Source organism: Meyerozyma guilliermondii, genomic scaffold, assembly GCF_000149425.1.
Source record: "Meyerozyma guilliermondii ATCC 6260 scaffold_7 genomic scaffold, whole genome shotgun sequence".
Classification (NCBI taxonomy): Eukaryota; Fungi; Ascomycota; class Pichiomycetes; order Serinales; family Debaryomycetaceae; genus Meyerozyma; species Meyerozyma guilliermondii.
The window spans coordinates 848659-871441 of record NW_001809794.1 but is presented as its reverse complement, the minus strand read 5'-3'; the positions used below and the strand labels follow the sequence as shown (position 1 = coordinate 871441).

General features: G+C 44.8%; 13 protein-coding genes across 13 annotated transcripts; 6 read left to right on the top strand and 7 right to left on the bottom strand. All coding sequences in view use genetic code 12, as the record gives it.

Annotated features, from left to right (window-relative positions):
• Nucleotides 1–127: 127 nt before the first annotated feature.
• Nucleotides 128–1996, bottom strand: PGUG_05666 (Zn(II)2Cys6 transcription factor; the record flags this gene model as incomplete). Its single annotated transcript, XM_001482596.1, has 1 exon — nt 128–1996. The coding sequence occupies one exon, from the start codon at nt 1994–1996 to the stop codon at nt 128–130; it is 1869 nt and encodes a 622-aa protein (XP_001482646.2).
• A 223-nt stretch (nt 1997–2219) lies between these two features.
• On the bottom strand, nt 2220–3728 carry PGUG_05665 (uncharacterized protein; the record flags this gene model as incomplete). The annotated part of the gene is made up of 1 exon (XM_001482595.1): nt 2220–3728. The coding sequence occupies one exon, from the start codon at nt 3726–3728 to the stop codon at nt 2220–2222; it is 1509 nt and encodes a 502-aa protein (XP_001482645.2).
• A 2505-nt stretch (nt 3729–6233) lies between these two features.
• On the top strand, nt 6234–7232 carry PGUG_05664 (uncharacterized protein; the record flags this gene model as incomplete). The annotated part of the gene is made up of 1 exon (XM_001482594.1): nt 6234–7232. One exon carries the CDS (start codon nt 6234–6236, stop codon nt 7230–7232), a length of 999 nt encoding a protein of 332 aa, XP_001482644.1.
• On the bottom strand, nt 7077–8870 carry PGUG_05663 (uncharacterized protein; the record flags this gene model as incomplete). Its single annotated transcript, XM_001482592.1, has 1 exon — nt 7077–8870. One exon carries the CDS (start codon nt 8868–8870, stop codon nt 7077–7079), a length of 1794 nt encoding a protein of 597 aa, XP_001482642.2.
• Nucleotides 7996–9687, top strand: PGUG_05662 (uncharacterized protein; the record flags this gene model as incomplete). The annotated part of the gene is made up of 1 exon (XM_001482593.1): nt 7996–9687. The coding sequence occupies one exon, from the start codon at nt 7996–7998 to the stop codon at nt 9685–9687; it is 1692 nt and encodes a 563-aa protein (XP_001482643.2).
• A 1114-nt stretch (nt 9688–10801) lies between these two features.
• PGUG_05661 (cation:proton antiporter) lies at nt 10802–12337 on the top strand (the record flags this gene model as incomplete). The annotated part of the gene is made up of 1 exon (XM_001482591.1): nt 10802–12337. The coding sequence occupies one exon, from the start codon at nt 10802–10804 to the stop codon at nt 12335–12337; it is 1536 nt and encodes a 511-aa protein (XP_001482641.2).
• Nucleotides 12338–13322: 985 nt separating this feature from the next.
• On the top strand, nt 13323–14537 carry PGUG_05660 (uncharacterized protein; the record flags this gene model as incomplete). Its single annotated transcript, XM_001482590.1, has 1 exon — nt 13323–14537. One exon carries the CDS (start codon nt 13323–13325, stop codon nt 14535–14537), a length of 1215 nt encoding a protein of 404 aa, XP_001482640.2.
• PGUG_05659 (2-(3-amino-3-carboxypropyl)histidine synthase) lies at nt 14534–15736 on the bottom strand (the record flags this gene model as incomplete). Its single annotated transcript, XM_001482589.1, has 1 exon — nt 14534–15736. The coding sequence occupies one exon, from the start codon at nt 15734–15736 to the stop codon at nt 14534–14536; it is 1203 nt and encodes a 400-aa protein (XP_001482639.2).
• An 89-nt stretch (nt 15737–15825) lies between these two features.
• PGUG_05658 (Hsp90 cochaperone) lies at nt 15826–17160 on the top strand (the record flags this gene model as incomplete). The annotated part of the gene is made up of 1 exon (XM_001482588.1): nt 15826–17160. The coding sequence occupies one exon, from the start codon at nt 15826–15828 to the stop codon at nt 17158–17160; it is 1335 nt and encodes a 444-aa protein (XP_001482638.2).
• A 23-nt stretch (nt 17161–17183) lies between these two features.
• On the bottom strand, nt 17184–18128 carry PGUG_05657 (uncharacterized protein; the record flags this gene model as incomplete). Its single annotated transcript, XM_001482587.1, has 1 exon — nt 17184–18128. One exon carries the CDS (start codon nt 18126–18128, stop codon nt 17184–17186), a length of 945 nt encoding a protein of 314 aa, XP_001482637.2.
• Nucleotides 18129–18310: 182 nt separating this feature from the next.
• Nucleotides 18311–19969, bottom strand: PGUG_05656 (uncharacterized protein; the record flags this gene model as incomplete). The annotated part of the gene is made up of 1 exon (XM_001482586.1): nt 18311–19969. The coding sequence occupies one exon, from the start codon at nt 19967–19969 to the stop codon at nt 18311–18313; it is 1659 nt and encodes a 552-aa protein (XP_001482636.2).
• Nucleotides 19970–20106: 137 nt separating this feature from the next.
• On the top strand, nt 20107–21963 carry PGUG_05655 (LMBR1 domain-containing protein; the record flags this gene model as incomplete). The annotated part of the gene is made up of 1 exon (XM_001482585.1): nt 20107–21963. The coding sequence occupies one exon, from the start codon at nt 20107–20109 to the stop codon at nt 21961–21963; it is 1857 nt and encodes a 618-aa protein (XP_001482635.2).
• Nucleotides 21964–21967: 4 nt separating this feature from the next.
• TYE7 (regulatory transcription factor TYE7) lies at nt 21968–22639 on the bottom strand (the record flags this gene model as incomplete). The annotated part of the gene is made up of 1 exon (XM_001482584.1): nt 21968–22639. One exon carries the CDS (start codon nt 22637–22639, stop codon nt 21968–21970), a length of 672 nt encoding a protein of 223 aa, XP_001482634.2.
• Nucleotides 22640–22783: the final 144 nt, after the last annotated feature.

Sequence of the window (22783 nt, the reverse complement as noted above, 5' to 3'; positions counted from 1 at the left end):
TTGTTTCAAAGCAGCAACTGGACTTATATATGGAACAAAACCATTTTTGTAGCTTTTCAAATTGGCAATCTCGGCCGAGTTCTGATTTTAGTATGAAGAATTTCGCGTGAGATTGATAACAATACAATCACCCTGGTGGAAGCTGATTGGTCGCCATATTGAACTGGTCAGAAGGGTTTTTTGCAATCCAGTCCCAGAAATCAGTCCAGTTCAGATCCAAGTCCAAGTCTCTTGCTGGTGAATTGTCAAATAAGTGCAGAAATCCTCCATGCATAGTAGGAGCCAGGTTCAACTTCTCCAATAAGGCTGACATACCAGTATCATTCCAGCTATAGTTACTCGTTTGTTTTATCACAAGATCAAGTAGTCTTTTCATGAGTTGTAGACCTCCAGATCCGGCAATTTGAATATCTTGAATATCCTCCAAGATCGGCACACACCGTTGCACGGTTTCAAGCCTTACATCCGGATCTTTTAGTGGAGACACGAATAGTATATCGACCAAAAGATAGATACACGAGCTCATACAGTGGTCTGCAACGAACCAAAATTTTCGATATGGTTTGTTTCTATCGTCACATGTAAGATTAATCATGGCTTGGGCACTTTCCAAGCAAACAAGTCTATGAGTTGACTCCCATTCAGCCATCAGTAGAAAATTTGCAGCCATCCGGTTGACCTCTAGCAACTCATGGGAGAAACGTAAATGTAGGAGAAACTCTTGAAAAGCTAAAGAAGCCGATACTCCTTGCTTTTGCTTGGTATTATCTAGCATTAATAATGCAAAACGGCGAAGCTCATTAAGTTCAGCATGAGCCACTTGTAGTTTTTCTTGCGTTACATTGACGGTGTCGATATTGTCGTCAAAGTAAAGCATTCTCTTGATTGTTGCAATTTGGATCATCTGAAGCTGGAACGTAACTGGCAAGAAAAGTTGAGACTCGTTGGCATCGGAATCTCTCAGTAGTAGTTCACTTTCTGTGTAGTTTCGAGGAATTCCAGTAGAAAAAGATCCTCGTCGAATCAATGGTGTTCTATTAAAATCTTCCAACCAGTCAATAACCGTTAACGTCCACCACATACGTTTCCCTAATTCAAGCTCAAACAAGTGGAGGTTCTTCACGTTATCCAACCGATTCAAATTGAGAGATTTGGCAACGTAGATTGCAACTTCTAGGAGACAATTGCTCAAATGAAACCCACCAAAGCCATTCAAGCAGCTCGAAAGAACGCAAAAAATTTGAACCGTGGTGATATCGGGATAGGTCATAAACTCTGCTTTCATGAGGCACTCCAAGCTGGCTGCCAAGGTAGCCTGTGCAAGACGAAACAATTCATCAGAAGAACTTTCCAAAGTTTGGGTCAAATTTTCATCAGAAAAAAATAATGCAGAAGAGAGTAACGAATACCAAAGAGCTAGCCATCGACATTGTTGACGAGAGAGCCCCTCAAATATTCCAGTCACCTGGTCAGCAGTACCGGATTTCCAAAAATTATCATGTTCCACAAAAAAGTGTTCAGGGTACACCGCCATATGCAAGCAAAAGAGCATATCGAAATTGTGTTTCACAAGGGTTTCTGACATATGTCTGGTAAGAGTGCCACGTAAGAGCAGAGCTTTCTCTGGTGTCATTTTAAGGTCTCTTTCTTCAACGCTGGCGAATCCTCGAAGGGCATAATGCACCGCCGTGAAGAACAGATCAAAGGTAGTTTTTGTGTACTTTCTTTTTCCACCTTCAACCCTACTCAATTCCAGCTTCAATGCTTCAACCTCGTTCTTTAGCTTGGAATTTTCTGTTTCCAATTCCTCCACTCGAAACTCCCACGGTTCGTTTCTCAATTGCCCTTTTACAACTACCTTTTCTCGACCACATAAATGGTCTATTTTGCGCTTTATACACTGGTCACAAGGAACCTTTTTATTGCATTTTATTCGTTTGGCGGCACACTTTCGACAAGCTCGAGGCACTCGTTGTGTAGTTCTGACATTGGACATCGGATGTGAGTACAATATAGTTATCAGATAGCTGCGAAATAAGCTGCGAAATACGCTGCGAAATCTGCGAAAAAGTAGCTGCGAAATTGTCAACTAGTGAAGATCTCGACTGTTTTAAAAGCGAACAAATAGAAAGACTCGAAAGGTACTAAATTACAGGACTCTTACTCATTCTCTTCGCATCTTGTATTACTGATAATTGCAAAATCAGTTTATATGGTAGCTACTTGCACTCGCTTATACCGCCCACTACCACCAGTTCTTTCTCTATCTCCGCTACGGACTCTGGGTCACTGGCTTCTGCATCTACAGCTTTGGGTCTCTGGAAAAGCTTTTCCACTTCTTCAATGGGAACTCCTTTGGTTTCGACCCACACATAGTAAATTATCGGGACAAAGATTACGCTGTAACCTGCGATTACCATAAAAAACTTCCAACCAAGGTTATCGAGCCCAAATGGGGACACGAATTGAGCAGCAAGACCCAATCCTTCGTTCCAAAATTTGTAGAATGTCTGACCCGCTACTCTGGTCGAGTAAGGGAATAATTCAGCAGAATAGAGACAACTCAATGGGGTGAAAGTAAAGGCATAAAATCCGTTGAACATGAAGAAGAAAAATATAGTAGCATAGCTTCCAGAATGGTTTTCGGTGCCTTCAAAAGCTTTTATCATTCCTCCAATGACAAAGTTGCAAATGATCATTCCGCAGAGAGAAATGAGAGCCAGCTTTTTTCTTCCAATAACATCAAAAGCATAGGCTCCGAACGCGGCAAGCACCACAGACCATGCACTCATCACTATACCCACCTGAAGCTTTTGAGTATAATCTGTCACTCCGGCCTGATCCAAAAACAACGAGTAATAATTGCTGATACTGGACCCACCAAATTCATTGAGAAAGGATTGAGTGACAAGAATGAAAAGTCGGCACCAATTTTCTCTCCGAACCAAAAGCGTCTTCCATACATTTGCACTCGAATTCATCAGCTGCTGACCGAGAATTGCGATTTTTCTCGCTATCGCCTTTGCGCCAACAGCATCAACGTTTTCCACAATACAAAGAATCTCAATAGCTTCTTCTTCTCTGTTGTTCATTATAAGCCAGTGTGGAGATTCCGGACAAAAAAAAAGCAAGATTAGCGACGCAATCGAAGGAACTCCTTGAACAATAGACGGGATTCTCCATGACCATGTACCCAGTGCGTTTCTCGAAGCATACGTGACACCACTGGCCACCAAAGCTCCAACCTGAAAACAAGTAAAATAGCCACCAACTAGTATACCACGATACTTTGCAGGAGAGATCTCTGCGATCAAAGTGGGTGCTGCGGTGTTGCCCAAAGCTGCTCCAAAACCCAAGATGATTCTTCCCACTACAAACATGGCAATGTTTTGCGCTCCGCTTTGAATAGCTATGCCAATTATTGTGATCACAGTTCCTATCAATATGGAGATTTTTCTTCCAAGCTTATCGGTAGACCATTGCATAATCGTCAAAACGCAGAGTATTTCTCCCATCCACATGGAAGCACCATTTAGACCAATTGTAGCGGTAGTCAATTCAAAGTACTCATTGTAACTTGGCAAATTGAGTATGCCACCTATCATAGAAGCATCAAAACCGAGCACAGCTGAGTTTATGAGAGCCATGAGCGACACCACCACTAGCAAAGGAATTTGAGACTTTGGGATCCATCTGTGAACATTGCTGTTAGCTTGTAAATTTGTCATTGCAAGCCTGGAGATAACTGTTCAAGGGAGAATTGTTTGTTTCAAATCGCATGTCTTCAGCCTTTTAATATAGGTTGTAAAGATGTAATCTGAGCGACAGTTTCGCATAGCGATAAATATTAAATCGACCTCGCGCGAGATTGAAGATTAGTATGGGCATTTTCGGGTGAGCTGCGAAATGCGATAACGAGCTTTTGTGTTACTTTGCATACAAATGCTCACAATTGGAGTAGTGAAGTCGTCTGAACATGTGTAGATCAAAATAGAGTGTCACTTTCTGAATAACATACTCTTTTGGTGATGATGCTTTCGCATTGTTGCCGAGCGGATGGTGGTTAGTCTTGAAAGGTTTCTTGTCAGTTGGTTGTCTGAAGTTAATCAAAATTATCAGAGGCAGACTAGTTTCGTAACACATAGACCTGTGACAGCCAGGTAAAACTCACCGGATTGCGTACACCCGAGTTTAGCAAACGACACCATGTGGACTTATTTTTTTCTGCCTTTTGCCATTTGAAATCATGACCAGCTCTAAGTAAGCCTTCCATATTTTCTGGCAACACCCCTCCCATGTATGAGGCCATATACATGAACAGGTCAAAACGTAGTTGCATTGATGGTCCCATGTGTTGCATTAAAAATATATTTCCATCAAAAATACATTTTCAAAGTTTTTCATCATCACTCAATTGATGTGGACCATTGCTCCAACAAAGCTTTAAGAACCATTTTTTAAAAGTCTCCTCGGGATCTTCACAGGCTACGAATCGCACTAGAATTCGATTCATTCCCGAACACTGCGGAACAAAAAAGCATAATTTAGCCTTTAGTGCGAGAGTGAAAAACTTCCTTCAGAATGGTTTGCTTCCGCCAAGCAAACATTATCTCGTGCGCAACTCAAGTGGATGAGGAGATTTGGCATGTCGTCCGCTCCGATTGGAAAAATCCCGAGATTCCGTTTATTATCTGCATCATGAGAGCCGCACAGGCGGATCCCTGCGTCATAGTGAGTACCCGTCCGCCTCAACATAATGTCTGATAGGCGAAAATTCCATGCGTTCCAGAAGAGATCATTACACTTCGAAACCTTTGGGGGCGAAAGGACAACCAGTTCAAAACAATCACTTTGATTCCTATTTCACCAACTTTCAGATTCAATTTCAGGTCGGCTCAAATTGATGTTTTTTATCAGGAACAAAGGGACATGATCGCATGCCCATCGCATAACAGCACTGGCCAGGGGTGCCTTTCGTGCATGCGAAATAATAGTTGAAATGTACATACTCAACTAAACTTTGAACAGCCGTGCCAAGTACTCCTGAAAGAGCTGGCCAAGTCCGTCAAAAGGCAATTGGATTCACCCAAGCAGAACAGGTTGTATTTGTAACACTCAGGTGTAAAAAATGGGGTCGCATTGTAAGTAGGTTAAACCTCATCTGCTTCAATAGCATGTTTGCTCGACATGCATCCGCCTCAGTCTGTGCATGTAAGAAAGATCGACGAGTGCATCACTATGCATACGGGCCCCTACCACGACGCTATTCCGAGGCACAGTTGATCCATTTCTGTAGAGCAGGGCGAAGCATCGGCATGGTGTAAGTGAGCTTGATGCCATGGTGCAGCGAATTTCACCATCGAGCCTATTTCGCAAAATTTTTTAACGGTTTCGAAAACCTCGACTATGCATGGCTGCACCCCGAATATGCACGTCGCCGCACGCGCGCCATCCCTTGCATGTGTCGCAGAATTCGCTTTTTCATATAATTGCCGTGTACAAGGTTTTACGGGGCAACGAAAAGGTCGAGACCCTGCGAAAAGCATTGTCATAGTGATGAATGCTGCTGAATTTGTGTAATATGGAATTTTTTTCGCGATATGACAGACTTCATCATACGACCTGTAGACTGCATTTTGTCATTTTGGTTGCAAATTTCAAGTTGTAGCACTTATTTTTTATGTCTATAAGTTTCACTTTCATGATTTGTATACAAACACTGGTGTTCGTATTATGCAAAAACAAACTCATTAAGACGATCGCTGCAAGAGGCGCTATTTTGCGTCTATGACGTAGTATTGGCCGGTGATGCAAGCTTCTGCCGCATTTGCTCAGCAGGTTCAACAAGGGCAAGGTGCACATTCTTGATTGCCCAGTGCAACCTCCCACAACGTACAGCTACTAACAGTGTCGTGAGGCCAGATAGCCGTCACTCTCTTGTTTCAAACGAATCAGTAGCATCATCGATCGCGTAGTTTGCGTTCTTGACGATGCGAAAAGTTTAACCTATGGTTTGAAATAACGCATGCAATTTCGCTAATCGGGAAGTGTAATAGATCTTTCGGGCATGCGTGCAAGCAACGCTTAATGATCTGCAATTCATCAGGGGCCGTATTGATCAAAAATGGACAGAACTTATCTTTTTCGGTACCAGAGTTGCGCGGATGGCGCAAGATGTTCAAATGTCCCTTGCACATATAAATAGTGACCCTCGAATGTAGGTTTTCTCCAGAATGGTTCGCTCTCAGCCTGTAGTTGTTTTCGGACTTTTCTTGCCGTTCGTTTTTGCGAATTTCGATTCACAACCAATACCTAGTACAACTTCAACCCCATGTACCACCAGCACTACATCCACAGCGCCCACATCGACGACACCAACACCAACACAACCTTCAGAAACTCCATGTACCACGTCGTCTGAAACTTCTTCGACGGAAGTTCCGTCAGAGACTCCAAGTACCAGTGAGACTTTGCCAAGTGAAACTTCGTCAACCGAGACTCCTTGTACCACAAGTGAAACCCCGTCAATTGCAGCCTCATCGACCGAAACTCTATGTACCACATCAACCGAAGCTTCTTCTTCAGAGACTTCATGGACTTCATCGACCGAAACTCCATGTACCACTTCAAGTGAAACTTCGTCAGGTGAAATCACTTCGAGTGTGCCAAGTTGGTCATCTGAAATTTCAACGTTAGCTTCTTCGTCTGAGACTCCATGTACGACTTCGTCTGAGACTTGGTCGTCTGTTGTATCTTCTTGGACTGTGCCTACTTCGTCGGAGACTCCATGTACCACTTCAAGCGAAAGCTCGTTGGCTGGAAAGTCGTCGATTGTGCCTTCCTCGTCTGAAATTTGGTCATCAACTGTATCTTCATGGACTGTGCCTACTTCGTCGCAAACTCCATGTACCACTTCAAGCGAAAGCTCCGTTGCTGGAAGATCTTCGTCTGAGACTTGGTCATCTACTGTGTCTTCATGGACTGTGCCTTCTTCGTCGGAGACTCCATGTACCACTTCAAGCGAAAGCTCCGTGGCTGGAAAATCTTCGTCCATCCCTGCTTCTTCTGAGAGTTGGTCATCTGTATCTTCTTGGACTGTGCCTTCTTCCGTCGGAGAGTTGGTCATCTGTTGTATCTTCTTGGACTGTGTCTTCATCATCAGAAACTTCATGTACCACTTCAAGCGAGAGCTCCGTTGCTGGAAGATCTTCGTCTGTGCCTTCTTCGTCTGAGAGTTGGTCATCGACTGTATCTTCTTGGACTGTGTCATCTTCGTCTGAGACTTGGTCATCTACTGTGTCTTCATGGACTGTGCCTTCTTCGTCGGAGACTCCATGTACCACTTCAAGCGAAAGCTCCGTTGCAGGAAGATCTTCGTCTGTATCTTCTTGGACTGTGCCTTCTTCGTCGGAGACTCCATGCACCACTTCTAGCGAAAGCTCCTTGGCTGGAAAATCTTCGTCGGAGAGTTGGTCATCTACTGTGTCTTCATGGACTGTGCCTTCTTCGTCGGAGACTCCATGTACCACTTCAAGCGAAAGCTCCGTTGCAGGAAGATCTTCGTCTGTGCCTTTTTCGTCTGAAACTTGGTCATCTACTGTTTCGTCTTGGTCTGTGCCTTCTTCGACGGAGACTCCATGTACTACATCGTCTGTGCCCTCTTCGATAGCGTCTTCTTCGATCGTGACCTCTACGATTGTGATTTCCTCGACTGTCACGTTATCGTCTGAGACTCCAAGTGTTTCGTCGTCTTCAATCAGACCTTCTTCAAGGTCAGCGGAACTGTCTTCTTGGACTGTTCCTTCTTCGTCGGAGAGTTGGTCATCTATTGCATCTTCTTGGACTGTGCCTTCTTCCTCGGAGACGTGGTCATCTACTGTATCTTCTTGGACTGTGCCTTCTTCCTCATCTGAGACTCCAAGTGTTTCATCGACCTCAATCAAACCTTCTTCAAGGTCAGCGGAACTGTCTTCTTCGATTGTGACTTCCACGATTATGACTTCCTCGACTGTCACGTTATCGTCTGAGACCCCAAGTGTTTCGTCGTCTTCAATCAGACCTTCTTCAAGGTCAGCGGAACTGTCTTCTTCGACTGTGCCTTCTTCGATCGTGACGTCTACGATTGTGACTTCCTCGACCGTCACATTGTCGTCTGAGACCCCAAGTGTTTCGTCGTCTTCAATCAGACCTTCTTCAAGGTCAGTAGCGTCTTCTTCGTCTGATGTGACTATTACGATTACGATATCTTCAACTGTCACATTATCGTCGTCTGAAACACTGCTGTCATCGATGTCGATTGCAAATACTTCAAGAACAAGGTCTTCTTCGACTGTCACGTTATCGTCCGAGACTCCTAGTTCTTCGTCTTCAATCACGGCTTCTTCGAGATCAGCAGAGCTGTCTTCTTCGATGGTCACTCCTACGATTGTGACTTCTTCGACGGTCACGTTATCTTCGTCTGAAACACTGTCGCCGTCGATGTCGATTGCAAATACTTCAAGAACAAGGTCTTCTTCGACTGCTTCTTCGAGATCAGCGGAGCTGTCTTCATCGGATGTGACTATTACAGTCGTGGTTTCTTCAACTGTTACATTGTCATCAGAAACGTCCTCGGTATCTCCTTCTTCGATTGCGGAAACTTCGAGAACAAGGGAATTGTCTTCATTAACTGAATCAACATCAACGACAACAGAATTTTCTACTTCAATTGCAGATACTTCAAGGACAAGAGTATTGTCTTCCACGACACCAACCATTATCACAAGGACAAGAACCACATCTGACACGGTTACTGTACCCACATCGCAGTTGACACCTATGAAATCCATCTTGAATACTTCAAAATATCCACAAAAAGGGATAACAACCATCACTGAACAGTGTGAAGTGTGCACTGAATACACCACAGTGTGTCCAGGCCCTAGTGGAAGTCAAACAAGCAAGGTTGTGGTTACAACAACAGGTACCGAAACGATCACAACTACAGTACCATGTGTCACGGAAACTGAACATTGTGAGGTGTGCGCCGAGTACACTACAGTGTACCCAGGTCCTGGTGGAACTCAAACAAGCAAGGTTGTGGTCACAACTGCGGGTACTGAAACCATCACGAGGACCGTCCCATGGGTCACAGAAACTGAATATTGTGAAGCGTGTACCGAGTACACCACCGTCTATCCTGGTCCTGGTGGAAGTCAAACAAGCAAGGTTGTGGTTACAACATCGGGTACCGAAACCATCACGACCACCGTCCCTTGTATCACAGGAGCTCCTGTTACTGTCACAATGGCGCATTACACATACACCTACCAACCAGGAGAAAGTGTGCCTACTGAAGCAACTTATGAGACTCCTGTCCCCGGACCAGAAGCACCTACTGTCACAGTGCCTGGTTCAAATCCCGAAGGAACTCCAGGTCCAGGTCCAGCTGCGGAAACACCTACCGTTTTTGGATCGGTTCCAGCAAGCGAAACACCTGTTGCTCCTGGACCTGCTCCTACTTCACCTGGCTCCGCACCTGGTTCTCCTGGTTCGCCTTCTGTTGTCCCAGGTTCTCCTTGGTCAAGCACCAGCTCCACTTACTCGCCAACTGTCGCTGACGAGTCCGTTTCAGCTCTCGAGGGAAAGGCTTCAAGAAGCGGAACTTCAATTCTTATTGCGGCATTAATTTTAGGTATCATGACCTAGGTTCAAAATTTGTACATTTCAAGCCGTGAAATATTGCTTCGCGTAACACGTTATAGAGGATTCTATTTTAATTCTTCAGGAAATATTTTCGCCATATACTTTAAAAGAACGATTCAAATTTAAGAAGTTTGTACGAAGTGATAAACAACAACTGCAAATGAATTCGCAAACGCGGTACTATAAATCCTGCACCCGCGCTCGATTTTGCAACAATCCACGGCGAGATGCAGGAATTTGCAACCGTCCCAAGCCACTCAAATTCAAGTTGAAATGCCAAACACTTGAAAAGTTCGTTCAAGAGATTTTGAGATTTGATGAACATGATCATATTCGCTTCTGGGTAATGGAGAGACTACATTTAATAATGAGTAACTTCCCAAAATTACGTATAAAATAAAGCCGAATACAGGTCGAAGACTACAGATTGAAGTAAGATTATGAATAGAAGGAGGCACCTTTGACATATCGAGCTGATTTCTCACGTTCTAAAGATAAGAGCAATTGAAACATTATCAAGTTCTCAATATAAGATCATAGTCATTGTCGCATGAAGCTTCCTCTATCATTTGCCTTTTTTGCAATCTGACAAGGGACATCGATATCCTTTGCCGTCAAAAGTGAAAGACTTGTAGTTTTTGATTCAAGGAAGCAATTGAAGAGTATTGGGAAAGAATTAGAGATACATTGAATAGGTGAGTCGGTCTAATTGCTTAATATAATCAGTATATATCTGGTTAGCACATAATTGCAATTTCACTCATACAAGGTGATCAAAATGTAACTTTTGTCTGTGGTTAATGCTTCTTGATGTAACAAACATGCTGGTATTTCCATAACTAAATTGGCTTGTATACATTTCTAATTATTTTATATTTGCAAAATTCTGTGGTTTCGCAAATTTACAAAATTCTAATTTCCGCAAATATCAAATTGGACTTAAAGAAGACAAACGAGCTCTGAAATTGAACCAATCTCAAACATTTATTACGATTTATGTGCACCAAAATTCAAATTTTTCAAGTAAGCTCAGTCCCCCATTTCTTCTTATCGCTAACCATTTACGAACAGATTACATAATACCGTTACCAAGTCGCAAAAAATTTGGTTACTCTTCATGGCCACTTACCTTCCATACCATGAACCCGGAATCGTTCGAATTTTGATCTTGAGCTCATTTATTCTTCTTCTCAATGTGGTGAACTACGTCCTTGATAAATACTTGTATTGTGGACTCGTGGGCCAGATTTTACTAGGAATAGCTTGGGGAACTCCTGGTGGAAAATGGATCGATGAAAGTACCGAAAAGGTTTTTCTCGACCTTGGATATTTGGGGCTTATTTTGATTGTTTACGAAGGGGGCCTTTTAAGCTCTATGGAAATTTTGATGAAAAATATTCATCTTTCACTAATCATTGCTTTAACCGGAATAACCGCACCAATAGCAATTAGTTTTTCAATTTTGGGTTATTCCAATGCTACTCCGGTGGCGGCTTTTGCAGCTGGAGCTGCTCTTTGCTCTACTAGTTTGGGAACGGCTTTCACAATCATGTCGACATCTAAACTTGTGCTTTCAAAAGTTGGAGTTCTCTTAACTTCAGCCGCCATGATCGATGATATTGCTGGTCTTGTGATGCTCCAGGTGATCTCCAATTTGGGCGACGGGTCTTTTACGGCGGTTTCTGTGATTAGACCTGTTTTTGTTTCCATTGGACTAATTGTGATCACAGCATTAGTGTGCTGGCTAATTGTTCGTCCAGCGACTCGTTATGCTATTTTAAACCAGTGGAAATTTCCCAAAAGTGCCCCGGTTTACTTCGTATGCCATACCCTTCTTCTTTTCGGCATTGTCACCGGCGCAACGTATGCTGGGGCCTCGCTGTTGACGGCTGCCTATGTCACAGGTGCTGCCATTTCCTGGTGGGATAAACTAGAATTTGAACAGGAAGAAGACATAGAAATGTCCGAGGCCAATCTGCAATGGACCCAGCAAACCCTGGGCGAAGTAACACCCACTCAAAATGCTCAGTCAACTACCACCGGCTATGATCAGTATTCTAACGATGGTTCGTTTTCGCCTTCCTCCCAAACTTCTACGGAACCCAGTACCGGGGCCAGCGAAGACAGCATCGAAGTGACGGAGGATGTAGCTTCTACTGTCCACCAACCTCATGTTACGGGGCTCGAGGTTTTTGAGAAATTCTACTCCCAACCTTTAGGCCGCATTTTACGCCCAATTTTTTTTGCAACCGTGGGGTTTTCAATTCCCATTACACAGATGTTCACTGGTCGTCTCCTCTGGAGAGGTTTGGTGTATTCCGTTCTTATGGCAATTTCCAAATTGGTATGCTGCTTGTGGCTCCTCCGAGTCAAATCGCGAAGCAAGACAAATAATTACGCAGTTCCTTTATTGGGACTTTCCATGGTTCCACGAGGTGAGATTGGATTTTTGGTTGCGTCACTTGCCGAGTCTAAAGGTGTATTTGGGAATCCTTTGAGTCCTGGTGGTAGTTCTGAAGTATACGTAATAGTGGTTTGGGCGGTGGTTCTTTGCACTATGGTAGCGCCAATTTGCATTGGGTTGCTCGTGAGGAAAATCAAGCTGGTGGATGCCGATGGGGGCAGCAGTTTAGGAGTTTGGGGGTTTACCTGACAATGCAGCCAAGACGAAGAAAAACTGCCAAAGGTGTAAGCGATTGAAGCTTTGGGCTGTTTAAAGCATATACTGTCAACATATTACAAATGCTAAGCTTTCAAATAGATATATACGAATACAAGTTCAATAATTCCATTTTATCTCATCATAAATCAGTGCCAACTCAACAGTCTCTTACTGTTAAAATCGAGAATCATTGTGTCCATTTTCCGTAACTAGAAGCACGACTCTCAAATGGTTTCCAAAGGTGTCGTCACTGATACCCTATAAAAAGATATAACTTGAAAAGTATTAACATATTATTATAACTAGAAATTACTATGTTGCTCACTTAAACTCTGCGGTTGTAATTCCTACAGTTATTCAAGAAACTATTTTTACTCCTTCGCACCTTCCAAAGAACACCATGTTTGAGCCGTTTCAAGCAAACTCCCCAAGTCCTATACAATTAGGGCACAGGAATGAATTGAAAAGGTTTAGCACGTACTGATAGTTCTACGATAGAAAAGATATTATGCTTATACGTTGCAAGATTCAGCATACCTAACCAAGAAGGTATACATGACTCAAGCTAACCTACTCTTAATGACTTAGAAAATGTTATTACGGTTTCACCTAAACCTTTTATTAAAAGTAGAGAATAACGAATTCTCGTCGCTGTCAAGCCAGAACCTCAAGAATCAACCAACTTCATGACTTTTTCTGGGATTAGTTTAATTAGTGTTTTGAGAATGTTTCCTGATATTCTATCATGACTGTTCTAAGAGCCCTTACTATTGTTCTCTGCGATCCACATGATCGGCTGACTTTACCCATTTAAGTTTCTTTTCAGCTTTTTCGTTTGTTGGTCCACTATTTTTGGGTGCAAATTGCAACCTACAAGGTCGCACCCTCCACCGCGCGGCACTGCCTAATCCAGAGGCCAATTCCGAGCCGCCGCGCAATTCGCATATAAATCGCTGCAACCCGCTGCAACCTCGATATGAAGCTCCTTCCTCTTCTTTTTGCCACTGCTTTGGCTCAATTGACCCTAAAAAACGACAATGTGGTGTACGATTCCAACCCACCTTCCCTCTCGGAGATGTGGGATGGACTCTGGCCATTCCAGGGTATCAATACTTTTGCCCATTTGGACCATAAAGTTTGTTTGACTCAACCCGATGAAATTTACGATTTTGCCATAATTGGTGTTCCATTCGATACGGCAGTGCTGTATCGCCCAGGAGCCAGATTCGGTCCCAGGGCCATTCGGGCTGCTGCTCAGCGCCAAACCTCTCTTCGTGGCTACAATCAACGAGCCAATTTCAATCCTTATACTTCATGGGCCAAAGTACTTGATTGTGGAGATATTCCAGTTACACCCATGGATAACCACCTTGCATTCAAGCAGATGGACCTAGCATTCGAAGAGTTGATTCTCCGTCGAAACTCGAGCTCCAAAGCTCCCCCTCGTTACATAGCTTTGGGAGGAGATCACTCTGTGCTCTTGCCACATTTAAGAGCACTTAAAAAGGCATATGGTCCTCTTAATGTGATCCACTTTGATGCCCACCTTGATACGTGGTCGCCAGACAAGTATCCTTCGTTCTGGCATTCGGACCAGTCGGAAATAACCCATGGTTCCATGCTCTGGACTGCGTTCGAAGAAGGTCTCACCACCAACACAAACATCCATGCTGGATTGCGGACCAAACTTTCCGGACTTGAAGACTACGAGGACGACGACAAGCAGAACTTTGTCAGGATCTACGCAGACGACATTTGGATTGACGGGGTCCAGTCGGTTATCGCCAAAATCAATGCCACCATTCCGGCCGATACTCCCACCTATATATCTGTTGATATCGATGTGCTTGATCCAGGATTTGGTAGTGGTACCGGTACCCAGGAGCCTGGCGGATGGTTACCCCGTGAGCTCATCTATGTGTTGAGACACATCGACCATCTTACCATAGTTGGCGGAGATGTGGTTGAGGTTTCTCCAGCTTTTGATAATGCTGAAATAACTGCTACCAATGGCGCTCAAGTAGCGTACGAGCTCTTGACGTCCATGGTCAAGAAAGGAAGAGTGGATCTGCTCGTGCAGAGAGAAGAAGCTACACCAATCATCAAGTCGTCCGAGGTGGAACTAACTCTTGAAGAACGTCTCACTTCGGAAATCAGACAACTCAAGAACATGCAAGCATTGTTTAACTAGATCCGTTGTGGCTGCTTGCCGCGGCCGTATCCATCCCGACTATAGTAATCCATGGGGTAGTAACTATCCCACTTGTCTTCGTCCATCATCACCATGGCTTCATACGGTGTCAAAAGCGGTTTTTCAAAAGCATATCCCCAATCTATAGAAAGTCGAGGGCACGCAACTTGCACGAAAGCATCGATATCGTCAAACATGGCTAGTTTTCCAGGAAATATCTCGCTTAGAATAATCTTCACAACGGTAACATTATTCTCTTTTAATTTTGCTTCAAGTTTATCGAGAGTTGCTGGGCTTCCTTGCCGGCCTAGCGAGCCCAATATCAAGCCGATTTTGCGTGCTCCTCGAGCATGGTCAATGGCCCATCTCCTTACTTCTGCCATTTCTTTGTGGTCGTAATACTCTCGAGTAAACTTGCGAGAATACGGATCGTATCGATATGCTGGAATTTCCGGGTTGTGGATCATGGCACTCTCCATATGGAACCGCCCGTCACCCACGTATACCATGGCATCAATATCTTTGCTCAATCTTGCAGAAGTGCATCCTAACACTTCTCCCTTTGAGAGCGGCATGGACTGTGGAGGTGTAACGTAGATTTTTTCTTGTTCCAATTTCTGCTTTACACTGTGAATGGTAGGGTTAAACTGGATGGTTCCGAACATGGCTAGGTGCTGTTCTGGGTGGAAATTTCGTATTATAGTGTTCATAAGATGGGTTTCGTCGATGTTGATCGTCACAAAGACATAGAGTACTTTTATCGTCGTAATATCAATAGGCACCAAACACGAGTGGGCATAGTGTATTATAAAGTCGCAATCAAGCGCCCGAGCAGTATAATCGTCAATACAACATGCCCCGTAAGATACATCGCCCATCACTATGGTCTCCACTTGACAGAACTGTTCCAAGATATCCGATATAACCAACGAGTAAATCAAGAGTCCTTCGGGCATTTGCAATGCCACACGCTTGGCGTTATTCTTGCGGATATTCCACACCGTTTTGTGAAGTTCAAAGTTGTAGTTTGAAGGAAGAAGTCGGATGGCTTCATTGAGTTCCTTATCGTTCAAGATGTCTTCTGGTATTTGGTTCATAAGTCGTCCTATATGGCGGCCCTTCAGAGCCCGAACAACAGACTTGTCACCCCCTTCAGGCGCGGGACGTCCCACAAAGCGTCTACGTGGAGTCTTGGACATTACTAATTCGGTTCGAGATGTGAAAAATTTCGAAATCTGGGGTGCGAAATATTATTGAAATTTGCGATGAGCTATCAAGAACCACTACGATGATAACACCATTTTTCACAACAGAACAAGATGAAGAGTTTGTGTACGTGAACATAAAGGTTTCGCATGTCCGCTTCAACAGCAAGAACATGGAAATGGTTGTAGACGATAAAATATTTGTTTTTTCACTTAGCCCGTACTACCTTCGAATCCACTTTCCTCATTCATGTGTGGATGACGAGCGAGCTACGGCCAGCTACGACAGCCAGAACGAGTCAATTCGTGTGAAATTACCCAAGGAGACCAAAGGACAAGATTTTCCAGATTTGGATCTTGCTGCAAAATTGCTCACCAGGTCCGACGAGAAGACGACGACGAAGCCTTTGATTGAGGAATTGGATAATGGAGTAACCGAGCAAGGGTTACAGGAGGCTCAGAATGAAATAAACTGGGAAATCCCCCAGCAACCAGCAGAAAAAATTAATGGCATTGCTTACGGGTTCAACAACGCATATTCAGAAACGGTGGGTATTTCTCTAGCTAAAGGTAACGATATTAACGAGCTTGGAGATCCAGAAAATACTCCAGAGACAGACAGGGTGCTCGAGCGGTTGATAAAAGAAAATATAAAGTTTGACATGGAATATTATGCTGCTGACTACATGATGGCCGACGAAGACGAATACCGTCAAATTTTGGAATGGAAGTCTCCCACCACTCGTCTATTCAAAAAATGGTACAAAGAAGCTGGACAAGTGAACCAAACAATGCCGGTTGAGTTTACCAAGGATGAACAAGAAAAAATGCAACTGCTTCCCAAAAAATCGTATCTCGTTGACGACAAGCCATCTGTCTTTGCATTTCTTCTTTCTCTTCTCTTTGCATTCCATTACGATATGCGAGAGACCGAAGGAGAACATAATGTGGAGAGTGCTTGGACAGTTGGAAAACTCGTTCCTCAAATATGTTATTTGGATTCTCGACTAGCAGTGGACCAAGGTCACAATTATGTACATACCGCCATCATTACGGGCATTCGGAGAGCCCTAGCATACCCTTTACATCGCAACTGGAACGCAGCCATGAAGGCATGGGACGATGTGTACTATAATTTGCGAGGAGGAAAACGGTTGGTGATGAAATCGCTTTTGAATGTCCGTGAGCTCTTTCGGTATCATGATGTTTATTATGTGTACGACCACATCTGGATTCAAGACTTGTGTGCGTACGTGTTGGGAGACGGGGTGTCCGAGACAGACATTAGATCCATTGCCCATGAGCTTCGTCGTGAATGCGAAAAGGTGACCAAGGAAACAGTGACGTTTGAGAAAATGATTGACGAAGAAATCACCCCCACTTCTGTGGCCGACATCGAGGCGATGATCCAACAGTAACCCCCCCGTATAGTCTATATACGTCAAGAAATGTGAGAAGGGATATCTGAAGGACGACGGGAGTGCGACATGGTGATATCTTCGTCGTCGTCGTCGTCGTCATCTTCGTCGTCTTCGGGCTTAACCAGTAAGCTCTTCTGGCGCTTGTGTTCGTTGTGGGGCGGCGGTCCGCCTTCTTCGGGCCGCCAGTGTTGGAATTGAATAACATGCTGGAACGAAGTCATGGACTCCTGCGACGGAGGCTGGGTCAGGTTCTGCTTCATTAGAGGTTGTGCCGGCAGCGGTTTAACCTGGATAGTCAGCGACGCCGGTTTCCGTTTGGGCGAGGGGAATTCGGACGGCAACGAGTAGTGTCGCTGGTGGAGAGGATGTTTCTGTCTTCTTAGGTTCACATTTCTATACGGAGCCGTAGGGGTCGCGAGGCTAGCCACGGCCGCAGCACCCACTTTTGCCGGTGAAAGTGGTCTTCGGGACGTGCTGCTGTTGCTGCTGCTTCCACCAAACCGAAACTGCTGTGGAGGCACCGGACTGGCGTTGTCGTGGGGAGAAAGGTAGGTAGCCGTCGGCGGCATGGGCGATAGATTTCCGGACGGCACAGCCAGCTGGCGTCTAGGGGAGGAATTGGCGGGATCTTCGACCGACCCACACATATATGGGATCAAATGAGGAGGAACTTGGGCCTGGCGGGCCGATTCGAGTATCATGAGTTTCTTGTGGGCGGTTTCATGGCGGTAATATTCTTGTTTTGTGCGCTCCTGTTCGACACGTAGTCGAATTGACTCGACGTACGCAGCCTCGGAGAACGGAAACTCGGTTACGTTGGGTCCTAGAAGTGCAAGAAGACCGGGATTCAACAGATTGGTGGATGGACCCGGTTGCTGTTTTTGCTGTTTTTGTGGTTCTGGGCGAGCTTGTGGGGTGCTGGGAGGATCCTCGATCAATGAACGCACATTCATCGACCCAGACATGCTAAAAAAAACCCACGGGAGTGGCGGGAAAGAACTTGCTAGGTTTTAGTTTATCTACTTTTGAAGCGATGTGCGTGATAAAATTCATAGGGCGGTACTGCACACAAACCACAGCGGGCCTGGAACCGTTTTTGAGCTGGGTGCAAAAAAAATATAGATTGTATAAAATGCAAACGAGGTGGCTAAAAATCCTCAACTTGAAACAAAAACATGCCGTCGTCGCGGCGAAGCGAAGCGATATGTTTGCGGAATTGCCGCCAATCCATGTATTCGGCGCGAAATTTCACCTCTCCATCAACCATCAATTGCAATCCTTCCTCAAGCCATTGGCGCTTGACTTCGAGGCCATGTTCTTCGTAGTAGTTGAACGTGCTAAGAAGCGAGTTGGCAAGGCTCTGCAGCCATTTCATCGACCACAACCCCAGCAGCTGGGTGCCGGGAAGCTGCTTGTCGATGCTGTAAGATGGAGGATCGAGAGCGTAATTGCAGAACGAAACAAAGCTGGAATTGTGAGCTTTTGGCTTCATAATCTTGACCAAAAACGGTTCCTTGGTCCCGGCGTTCAACACATCGGTGAGCGGTTCACCCAACTTGGATACAAAAGGAATATTTAGTGTCTGGATGCGATCGTACCGTATACCTTGTTTCTGCAAGAACCGCTTGCTTCCAATAATATCCACCACAAGATCCAATTTGTACTCGTTGACGTTGGCCTTGGTGATTTGGTTGGCGTTTGCGGAGCCGAAAAGAGCGTTCAAAACTTCGGTAGCGAAAAACTCTGGTTTCTTGTAGTTGATCGGAGTCTTCTCACCGGCGAGAACTAGGTCGTCATTTTTCATGTCAAAAGGTATCAAGTAGAACCGCCTGGCCTTGGTGGGGTCCTTGGTGAGCTTGTTGACGAGCTCCGTCATGTACTGAGAGCTGGACTCTCTTATAACCAAGATCACAGTGATATCTCCCGAGTAGAGCGACGAGCACAATACCTGCAAAAGTGTCACTCCAAGAAGAGTATCGGCTCCATTTATCAAGATATTGGACCGGGTCAGCGGTTTCAAGTGTTGAAGCGCCTGCTTGCTCCTACAGTACTGGACGGGAAAAGCACACAATTTCGACAAAGCTGGCCAATTGGAAATTTGGGGTGATTCTTCATTTTCTTCAGAGTCGTCTTCTTCTTCGTCTTTCACAGCAAATTTGGGATCCAAGTCCAAAACAAGCTCCGCATCCACCGTCTGCAACTTCTGCTCCAATTCCTCATCAACAGGAAGAATAATGTCTCTTCCCGGCATCAAAATCACACTCGAAGATAGCGCACCATGCCGAGCAGTAGGACATGTGCAACCAAAAACTTTGTCTCCTGGGGAAAAATCTTGAACCAGACTCCCCACCCGGCTCACCACACCCACGTACTCGTAGCCCAAACCGACTCTGGTATCACTGAAATTCCAAGCATAGGTGTTCACCTTGGAAAGATCAAAACCATTGAGTGACGAATATTTGACATTGACCAAAATTGCCAGAGGCACAAGTTTCAAATCGATTTCCGGATAGCTGAAGTTGACTTCTGTTTGCTTGTTTTGGACAGAAATGTCCTTGATGGCCATCATACGAAGATCTCCCAAGATCTCATTGCTCTTCTGAGTTCGCACCGGTTTGACCGGTTCTTGAGGAAGCGGTTTGGGACCGGCCGGTTTTTTGTGGAGATACAGCAATTCCGGGGGGATCTTGTGGAACGGATTATACTCGAGTTTTTCCTCTTCTTTCTTGCGCAATGCATCATGGTGCTCCTCGAGCTCCTTAGGAGGCTCGGCAAACCCAACGTGCTTGGAACCAGATTCTGCCATGGTTCCGGAGGTTCCTGGGGTACAAACGGAACAGACCTGGTGCTGGGTGTAAAGCTGGTGTTTGGATTCAGAAATGTGTTTTTGTGTTTGGATGTACAGATATACAACTGTCTCACGCCCTCGGAACTGAACCAGTTATGTGGCTAGTGTGCCTTCCGTGTTTCGCGGCGTCGATGTTTCTATCGCTTTTCGGAATCCGCTATTACATAAGGATTCTCCGTTATCCCGCGTTTTTGCTGGTCCCGGTGGTGTTGGCAGTATTTATGCCTCTTTCTATTATTTTCTTGTTGCCCATTGATTACATCTCGCATCACGTCAAACATACATTCTTTGAGGTCCCGGAGTCGGTAATCTTGTTCTTATGGAAATCTAACTACTGGATCACGTTTTTTCTCACTTGGCTCATTTTGCCTTTTTTGCAATCATTTTACAGTTCCGGCCATTATAACAGTTCTGGCAAAGTTAAGGATGCCATACGAAGAAATCTTCGTTTTCAATTGATCATGTTGGCGGTGTCCATTTTTGGAGCCATTTATCTTATGCTAGAGGCAGGTTTGACCGTGGGTCATATGAAGCTCATGGTGATTGCTTTGGCGCATCTTTACTCGTTGTTGCTTGCGTTGTGGTTGATGTCTCATGGCATGGTCAGCATCCCGCGCACCATGTGGATAAGCGGCAGTGTTCTTCTGGAGCTCAATTACCACTATGTAAAAGTTCCTCCTCTCGTGGACCATTTGGAGGACTCAAAAGTGTCACTTCAAGAAGATGCGTTACAAGTGATGGTGATGGCTCGTAACTTTGGCGGCGAAGGCGCCGAATCGTTTCAGTTTCGGGACTGGATCTTGCTGCTTTCTCGAAAAATACCGGATGACATTTCCATGTCCATCGAGCGCCAGTTCCCAGACGCTGTAAACGAGACGATTTCTCGTGACAAGTTGACGGTGGACTACATGACCAAGCTCAACGCGCGGTTTAACGTCAATCTTGAGCGAGTTGTGGCCTACAAGGCGGAATTCGATACGTTGTTTCGCAAAATTATCATTCTTGAAGACATAGAAATGGCCAAGGCAAGCCAAGAGAGAGAGGTTCATTACCGAATCGACAACTTCCGTGCAAATTTGTCGCCCAAATTGGGCTTGTATGTCCATGGCTACTTTGCACCTGCCGTTCGTCGCATTTGGTCGTTGTGCCTTTTCGCCATGTCTTTTTTGATTCTTGAATCGGAAATGTTGGGCTCACATCTTTCCTTGATCAACAAGCTCCTCGTGGCCTCAAACTCCAGCTTTTGGAAGTTGGCTTTCTCATGTACAACTTTTTCGTACATGCTTTTTGCAGCCCTCAACTCGCTCACCAAGGTCAAAATCTTCAACATGTACCATCTTGTGCCCCACAATTCCGACCCGGTGTCGGTTTGTTTCTTCACCACATACATTGCCCGTTTGACCATCCCACTTTCGTACAACTTCTTGACGTTATTTGCATCGCGCGAGTCGGTGTTTGAGAGCTGGTTCGGCAAATCCATCCACCTCACTGGTCTTTTCAATATCTTGAACGACTGGCTTCCTCGGCTCGTATTATTGCCTGTGATATTAACTACATTCAATATCTATGATCGTCTTAAAAGAAGACTTGGGCTCGATTCTTGGGCCTTTGACGACGATGAAGAACTGGGTCAAAGAGCCGATTTGCAAATTGTCGAAGCCAAGCGTATTATCAACCGAGAAATGTTCAAAAGACTGCAACAGGGAGACCCCACATCATTACGAGAATTCAATCTTGCTTCTGCAGCAAACACTAATTACCAAGCCAACCGACAACTGTTCCATGACTCGTTGAGCAATCGAATCGATAATCCAGCAATCGACTCTGATCAAGAATCAGAACCATCCAACAAACCAGGAATTTGGGGACGAATGAACAATGTGGTGAATGGAGTAGCTGCTCGTTTCACCACCAACAATCCTACACAACCGTACAGAGATGATGTATTATAGTGATTCACAAACAAGTCCGCTGTGTGAGTTGCTTTTTAAGTCCATCACACTCATCTTTGAGTCTCTTTTCTCGTTCTATTAGCTGCTTGATGTACTCGGTAGCGCCATCAAGGATCATGGATTTGCTGACCTTGTGTATCAGCTTTATGTGTTCACCTTTTCCCTGGAAATTAGGGGTGGTAGTGGAGTTCCAGGGCACAAGTCGGTGAAGAATTTCCAACTTTGTATTAATATTATTCCGATACTTTTTCTCAATCTTATTATGGCCTATCTTTTGGGTTTGAGAAAGTTTTCTTCTATTATGAGGCTTAGGCGTTTCCCGAGACACATCCACAAGAAAATCGCTGATGTCAACGGGATCGCTACTTGAAACTGACCCAAGTTTGTAATCTGAACTACTTTCGGTGCTATCAGACTCCGAAGTCGGTGTCAAGCTACAAGTGTCCAATAATGGATATGTTTTAGTCTCCACCTGATCGAGCCACTCATCATAGAACGAGAGAGGGGAGAAGGGCCATTCGTTGTCGATATTCATTAGAGATGCCAACAACTGGACAATTGCTGCAAAATATATACATGGTGCCACCGGAAAAACCTCCTGATCCGATTCGCACTTGATTATCCGAAACATACCATTATATGCACCAATTGCGGCGCCACCTTGTAAAACGTGCATGAAATGGTTGCGATTCGGAAAAACTCGGCGTCCGTCTAGCTAGCAACCCCTGGCCGCAGTAGCGCCATATGCTAAATGCCGTGCCACCAACAGTGACACTCAACTCTACAAACACTTAAATAGCCCGTACACTATATGCAGTAC